The sequence below is a fragment of the Myotis nattereri genome (genome assembly GCF_964212035.1).
Source record: "Myotis nattereri genome assembly, chromosome: 6".
NCBI lineage: Eukaryota > Metazoa > Chordata > Mammalia > Chiroptera > Vespertilionidae > Myotis > Myotis nattereri.
Genome location: NC_138081.1, coordinates 77,915,416 through 77,923,900, shown reverse-complemented (window position 1 = coordinate 77,923,900; position 8,485 = coordinate 77,915,416). Strand labels below are relative to the sequence as shown.

The window sequence follows — 8,485 nt, the reverse complement described above, 5'->3', positions numbered from 1 at the left end:
TGGTTGTTTATGTAGGTACAGTGTTGGTGATGGTGAAGGCTTATAATTCTATTTTGAAACACAGGTGGTTGGTTCCTCTAGTGACCATAATGCATGCTTTTCTTTGAATGTAGCTGTAATCGCATGTGCAGAAATATTAAGTACATTTTTATTATTACAAATAGATCTGAGCTGAATGAAAAAAATGTAATTCTAGTGAATTTCTGTGTTTAATTTGATCTAAAAATATAGGGTGTGTTTTTTTGTAAAATGAAAAAGAAAATTTAAAGTTTAGGAATAGTAATGTAGTTGCATTCCCCCATAGAAATATATAATACAAACGATATTTGTAATTTTAAATTTTCTAGAAGCCATGTTTTTTAAAAAAAGTAAAAACAGACAAAATTAATTTTAGTAATATATTTTAATCCAATGTACCTAAAACATTATGTCTCAACTCCTAACAAATATTAAAATTATTAATAAGATGTTTACATTCCCTTTTTTTACATTCAATATATATTTTGAACTGAACAAGCCACATTTCACGTGCTCAATAACCACATGGGACTACTGACTATCCTTTTAGACAGCAAAGAATTATGTAACAATAGTGATTATTATTTTAATGATTGATTTTATAATAAAATGTATTCTTCACTTTTTATACAACTGTATTTTCATAATACAAAATATGTTACATAAATATATATTCTATAAGATGCCATCATCCAAAAATTACAAGTAATGCTTTGATTTTAATTGCTCTAGTACAGTGTTCCTTTTTTTCATTATCCACAATGGAGTTGTTTTATACATGTTTTTTTCTGAGCACATCCCACTATGAAATTTTAAGCCACACAGATACCAGATACTGGTATATTTTTTTAGGGCCACAAACCATTGTAATGCCTAAGAATGTTTGCCCCAGAAGAACCCTTTTTTGTCCCTTTGCCTGTTTCTCCCCCCCGTGAGAATGATCGCAAGAGTGCTTTCTCTCAGTCCCATACCAGTGAAATAAATTGGTCAACTCTTACTGACTTAAACCAGTTACTCCAGAAAAGTAAGAGAGTTGATCAACTCCACATTATTTTCAAACTTATATAGATCAACTTCAAATTATTTTTTACGTAGAACGGGACTCACTCTTTTCCTCTCAGAAAGACAAAAGACCTTAAGCTTAGGAAGTTTATCATGTTTAAATTTTGTTTTTAACTGAGAGATGGAACTTTAGGAGTGAGGTAGTGATTAAAACTTGCTTTCCATCAGCCACATAGGATTTTGATGCCCAAATTGCTTTCCCAGTTGCTGCTGTTGGTAATGATACTTCCTACAATAAATAGTAAACTACCTAAGAAACCTCTATATGTACTTTTCCTATCATCAATATCCAGTTCAGATCTATTTCTCTATTATTTTGACAATGCCATATTGATGCTACCAAGCCTTAGAATATGATCATCCCTCTCCTAGACTCCCTTCCTTGAACCTGGGTGGACTACACATCCTTGTGTGTACGGCTGCTTCATTGAGACCATAGTCATGATCTCTCTCCATCCCCTCCCCTTCTCTTTCCCATCCCCCCTCTCTTAACCACACAGCACAACATGCCCTTCTGGAGGATATCAAGCCACTCAGACCTCTTGGCTCTACATCAAGCACTGGAATTAGAGTATTTGTAACTGTGTTCTCTAGCTGGAGATCCATTTTTTTATATATTTCAAGTACACTGAATTTTATGTGTGATTCAATGCCTCTGGCTTTACACATATAAATTGTCTTAAAGGATGAAATCATATTTGGAATGAAAATTCCAGAATGAAGAATTCAGATTGCTGAACGGGATTAAACTTTAGTGCTACAGAAAGGAAGCTCTATGGTCTTATATTTACAACACGTTAATGGTTTAACACAACAAAACAAAAAATATCTGTGGAGGTTGCTGGTACACCGAATGAGTCCTAACTGGAATTAACAGTTTTAGCAAAGAACTCTTACCCTGGCAAAGCACCGACACGTGCTCCGTCTGACAAGGTGGTGTTCAACAACATTCCTCACAACTGGAGATCTTCTCAGCCCTGAGGTTTGAATCTGACTTTAGCCTACCTAGCCCAGAAAATCTGAATTGGAATGCACTCAGACTGTATAAGGACAATCCTATCTAGACCTGTAATTTGTGTAAATTATTGATGAAGATAATTTACTGTGACTTTATTAGCAGCTGACTTTGAAAGTGGATGCAATTTTTCTTTCATTTGTTCGGGAGGGAAGCGGGAGGGGAAATGGGAACCTAATATTGTCTCTTTTTTTAAGTTTGGCAAACAGAATGTTCATACTGATGTGTTGTGCCTTAAAGATAAGACAGCATTTGTGTGTTACAATGTAACTTTGGTTAAAAAAATCTCTGTAGATACTGACAAAACAAACCTTTGTGATCATTCTTAACATGACCAAATTTAAAATTCAAGCTATCAAAGCTTAATACTGCATCAGCAAGAAACTGAGTATCTGTTGCAATAAGAAAACAATACTAATAAAACAAAGCTTGTGTTTTATTTGGGTTCTTAGTAATTCCAGTAATTGTATGAGGCAACTATCTGTGCATCCAACCATAAGCAGAAGGTTTGGGAAAGACTGTGGGACCTTTACTTAGGAAGTGAAGTGTACGTTGAAGTCCTGAGTATCCTTTCTACAGTTTTATTGGGGAAAATTAAGAGCCATATTCATGATGACTTGCACTGTTTTGATTGTGACTTTTTTATAAGTGTAAGTTGTGTAGAGGAAAATATTCTCGTAAAAATTATAAGCAAGTAAGTATCACATAAACTTTCTTAGAATATGCCACAAACATGGCTTAAAATTCACATTGAGTAAACAAGGCTTAAAATAAAGCTAAGTGTATTTATTCCCAATGCCATTGCAAAAATGAAATGTCACCAGTAGTGGGAGGCAGATGCCCCAGATGGTTTCTAAGGGAAAAAGTGAATCAATGAAAATTTTACCTAGGATATCATCATAAAATAAATTAGCAAGTGAGCCGGACCTTGGCAGCATTACTAAAATTACAACAGTGAAATAGTACCTGGTTCTCTGTCTTTACACATCAATCAAGTTTTTCTCCATTACAGACCTACATACCTTAGTTTCTGCCTGCACTGTTACTGCAAAATGGACTGCATTCATTGCACAGAGAACCTGTCATTGTTGTGTTTGCATGTTTTGTGTTTTTTTTTTTCTTGGTGCGTAGCCCATGTTAGGAACACGGTACAGGTTCTCTTATCATTTTGTGTGACATGATTTCCCTTGTGGAAATTTAAGACTTCAAGATCTAGGTGTGTTTTCATGACGTCTGCACCTGCCGTTCTGTGTTTAAGTGTCATACTGTGGAACTGGGGTCAGCTACCAGGGAGCGCCCTAGCCAGACGCTGATTGGGATAGTTCACCGTCAGAGGCTCCAGTGGCTCCCATAAGGTCAGTGCTCTGCACGCTGATCACAACATTCACTGTGCAAATGTGATTTTCTTTTCCAGGCTACGAACCTGTATTTCTTTACTGAATGCAAAGACTATGTTTATGTTGGGCAGAAAGAAATTGAGTTCCAATTTTATATAAGCTTGTGATTTCATCACTCAGAACTTATACTTACTCTTTAAATTGTGTAGCTTTTGGCTACCTCTGCCCTAAGTACAGTTGCAGACAAATTAAGGTTGGAATGCTTTTAATAATGATAATAATAATAATAATAATAATAATTCTTAATTTTTGTTAGCCTGTAGCTTGAAAATAACAGTTTAACAAATTAAAGAGCTGCATTATTATCAATAATTATATTTTGTCCACTAAAACCGTAATTATTTATTACAGTGAATAAACGAAAGTATCTTAATGGTATAGCCAGTTTCTTTAAATGACAGAATGGTGGCATTACATCTAAATTTTTAATTTTTTCTCATATCAAACAAGCAAGGCTTCTTATGCTGCTAAACCTGCAGGTGCAGAGAGGGCAAAGAGAGGGGTCGCTGGTTGCACCACCCAGTGCTATTTCCCACACAAATCTTCTCTGATTATGTGTTCAGAGAGGCTGCCAGCGTAAAACCTAAATGCTGGGTTAAAGAGAAGAGCTTGTCTGGCACCATGGAGCAAGCCAGTGAGCCGACGTCACAACTTGTCATGCGACTTTGAGCATGCTCAGATTAGAACCCTTCCCTTCCCGCTTTAGTAACAGAAGATCCTCATCCTTTCTAATCCGAAAAAAAAAAAAATAATCAACCAACAAAAAACCAGCCCCTTTGGCAATATCCACACTCTATTTACCTATAGAATATTGTGCCTTTTTGTAAGCCAGTTTGAAAAATATTCTGCCACACAAAAAAAAAATTGGGCTACATTATATACAAATGTGGCATATGACTAGGAAAGGTAACCATCTTGTGTTACACCTGAAATATCAAGATAGATGGCCTGGGTATAATATTACAGCATACAAATTAAGTCACTATACCCCTCAAAGGTTTGTAAATCAAAATCAGAGGCAAAAAAAAAAAATAGAATCATGCAGTTTGTGCACAGTAGATAATAACTTTCTAAATTTTTTTTCTTCATTTTGATGAGCTAAAATGCAAAATAGTGTCAACAGCATGCTCCAGTATGAATTATTTTAAAGCTCATTTGTTTTTGACAAGCCTATATTCTCAGTGAATATGGCATTTAGCATTTCTTTTAAAAACACACTTAAGCATCATGAGCCAAAGTTGCATTTTGACTCCCTACTATGGTAGCATTATGGAGATCTCACAGTCAAAGGCAAGGGTTTCTGTTATGTATTAGTAATGTATTGATTATGGGGGCCTACATAATTTAAAGAAATGTAAATTAATATTGAAAGCTTGTAAAAATATGTACATCTTTACTATTTCTCAATAAATACCTTTGGAAATGTTTTCATTTTCTTCACCCTCCCATGTTGTAGAGTTTTTGTTGTGTGTATTTAGCTCGATTCTAAATAATGTGAAATTTGTATTTAGGTTTCTTGATGTATTCTTACTTTCCCTTTTTGTGTGTGTGCCTAAATTGTATAAATTTACAGTTAAGACAAGCTAGGATATGATACAGTAAAGTGTAACTAAATGTGGGCTGGTGTACTAAAAAGATGTGAGTTGAATAGTTTTTTGCACAGAGGTACTACATTCAGGTATAATGCATAATGTAGTCATAGTTTATTCATGATAAAGTAATACCTTTTAAAATATTTAAAGCAAGTTCCATTGAGATGAATATGGACATAGTTTATAAGTAGCTTTCAAGAGTGATAAGGAGCATTTTTCTGAAAGAAATTCGACAGCTTCTTTATTATCCTGTGTGTAGTATTCACAAATCTGTTGCATATGTAAACCAACAGCAAATTTCAGACTGACCTCCTTCACAACTTTTAAAACGTTAGTCTCTGAATTGAATAGGTCCTTCTCTCTAAAATTGTACCCTAATACTTCTACCATTTCCCTGCTTTACTGTTAAATAATACTTAATCCTTAGATTTATAAGTATCCAACGTGACACATATTTTAACTTAACTTTTGTATTGGATGACTTACCCAGTAGGATGTATGCTCTGTGAAGGCAAGAATATGTTTTGTTTTGTTCACTTCTGTATAACCAATTTCTAGAAAAGTGTCTGGCATATGGTATGTACTCAGAAAATATTTGTTTTGTGAGTGCATAAACCATAGAACACATATATAGGCATGGTCTGGAATTAAAGAGATTTACAATGGTAGAGCTAGATTTAAAAAATGAATAAAAGGGGAGAACACACAGGTAAGTTTGGATGGGACTAATGTAAATGCTTACAAATTGGCTGGAGTGTTTGCTGGTCTAATAATTTACAAAAATAAAGAGCAAGGATGACTATAAGCAAATATGTATTTGGGAAAAAAGTTATACATGAACTAAGAATGATCTGCTGGGAAAAAAATAAGTTTACAATTAATGAATGATTGCTGCCTCTGCCCCTCTTTTAGTTTTTATGTAAAAAAAAAAAAAGCATGGAACACACTGAGGAATCTCAGAGGGAAAGGGAAGAGGGGTTGGGAAGAGATTAACCAAAGAATTTATATGCATATATGCATAATCCATGAACCCAGATAATAGTGCTGTGAAGGCCTGGGGGAGAAGGGGGCGGGAAGAAGGGAAATCTGTATTACTTTCAACAATAAGGATAAATGGAAAAAGTAGTATGCAACATCAGTAGTTGCTTTAAATTACTTAAAGCCACAAAATATCACAAAAATCAGATTTGCTTGCCAACTGTGGTTCACGATTCTGAGTCTTAGAAACAAAACAAAAAAAGAAGGAAGAGAGGTGTATGATTTCCCTTAGCTAGCCAAAGCTAACCCATCTATGCATGATTTGTAGTTTTTAAAACTCAGTTACAGGATGTAATGGTATAAAAGTGCATATATTCTCATTCACAGATCACTACTTAAAGCAGTCTCAACTGTGCCTGGGCCAAAGTCAATTCCAGGGATGTATTGTGGTGCACAAAGATGTTCCCTCGGAGCATCAAGAGGGAAAATGTTCCAACTTCTGACTTTCAATGCCTCTCCCTCATCCAGAGAAACTTACAGGACTGTCAGCACACCATTTGAAAAATATCCAAACATAATATGATAGGGGACCTCTGATATAGCAGATGCCTCCATACAAGCCAGATGATTATTTTCCCTCCCCATGAAATATTTCATTCGGGGCTTGGGGGGACACTCTCTCTGTGGCTAAAGGGCACTTGGGTAATAGTTACTCTGGTAGAGATTGAGGAATCTAAGAGGTTGGCGCAGGATCCCAGAGAGTTAGTGATTGATTCCTGATGGGATGGCCATAAGCCTGGAGAGAAGTGTACAAAGAGATGAAGATGCTAATAATTACGATGTAATATATGCTGCTGCGTCTCATGTCCTCAGGCAAAGCCAGCCTGACCTCTAGGTTTCTGGTTTGGAAAATTTGGTACATGAAGTGCAGTTCACAGAGGTCAGCTAAATAAGAAAAAACTGATTCTAGTTGTTATTTTTATTGCTGTTGGTGGTGTTTGTTATTGGGAGGAGGCATTGAGTCCAGTGTTTGAAAGTGTTCATTTGCAGGTGGTGGACGGCCTCAGAATTGTCCAGTGGGAAGATGAATTTGTACGACTCCTTCATTCTTTGTTAAACACCTTGCCATGTCATAACTGAATTCTTCTAAGAAGAGTCAATAAAAATTTGAAATAAATGTCTCAAAAAATATCAGTCATCTAAAAAGCATTTACCATTTGTGCAGCCTTATGACAGTATGGGTGGAAGCAAAGAATGGTGGCAGTACTGTAGAGTGTGTATATACAATGAACACCACCGAAAATTATTTGGGGTTACCAGTTGATTTAACATCTTGCTTTCCCATCTCCTGCTAACACCAATTTCCAGTAAAAATAGTGTAGCTGGATTTACATCCCTGAAGAAATTCAAATGCTTCTAAGGACATCTTGTTGGTGACTTGTGTACAAGACATCGCCAGCTTATGTCTTCTTGGAAACAAATATGACATTTCAAATTTATTTGCCAAAAAAAAAGCAGTTAGAGAAAGAGTTTTACAACAGAATGACAGGTGAATTATGCATTTATTCTTAGATTAATGTCTTCCAAAAAATATGACCTTCATTAAAATAGATGTTTTGGTGGAATAACCTTTCAGGAGAGTGGGTCGTAACAAGTTGTACATGAATAGAAATTAAAATTAATGCTAAACACACACCTATGAGACAGTCCTATTTGGCTCATAAATTAAATTACTTTACATTAGTTATGGGAACAGTGGGGGGATGTGGAGTGGGAGAGACCCTAGGGAGGGCTCTGAAAAATAAAAGTGGTATAACACATCATTTTTAAACTTTCATTTACAGTTTTACAAATGGCAGGTACATTTTCTAAACGTTGAGGACCCACTGCTTTCCTAAATAAAACCTAATACCGTAAACAGGTACCACTTTTGACAATATATATTATTACCATGCTCAGTTCAGGAACTGGTTTTAAAGAAAGGAGCTATTCCTGTACCTCCTTCCATATCTATGAAGCCTTTATTATTGTTGTCATTTACTCATCCGACTGAAGCAGTATCTACGAGGCAGAAACAGATAGTACCTTTGAAGCAAGGTGGGGAATGGGGAAGTGTAGTAAGTGATTAATCAGTAGCTTTGGAGCCAGCTCTAGCGTGAGCATGCCGGAAAGAGGAAGAGGAAGGAAACTAACATCTGAAGACACTCATAATGAGCCAAGAGCTGACATATGTTACCTCCTTTAATGATCACATCCCTGAGAGTTGGTATTATTTGTTCTATTGTACAGTTTAAGTGACCTCCCAAGAAGAGTTGGAACTTAGGTCTATTAGGTGGACTCTCTAGAATGCAAAGTTATGCTTCTTGCACTGTACATGGCTGTCCACTTATTGCAATGGAGTTGCTTGGAACATGTAGAGATGA

The 8,485-nt window shown here is 35.8% G+C and overlaps 1 protein-coding gene across 1 annotated transcript in view; it reads left to right on the top strand.

Moving 5' to 3' along the window:
• Positions 1–1,892, top strand: part of EYA4 (EYA transcriptional coactivator and phosphatase 4) — a 229,118-nt gene extending 227,226 nt beyond the window's left edge. Inside the window, exon 20 of the mRNA XM_081093969.1 lies at positions 1,581–1,892. Coding sequence (XP_080950095.1) covers positions 1,581–1,661 — 81 coding nt within the window. The 3' untranslated portion in view covers positions 1,662–1,892. The remainder of the gene's footprint in view (positions 1–1,580) is intronic.
• Positions 1,893–8,485: the final 6,593 nt, after the last annotated feature.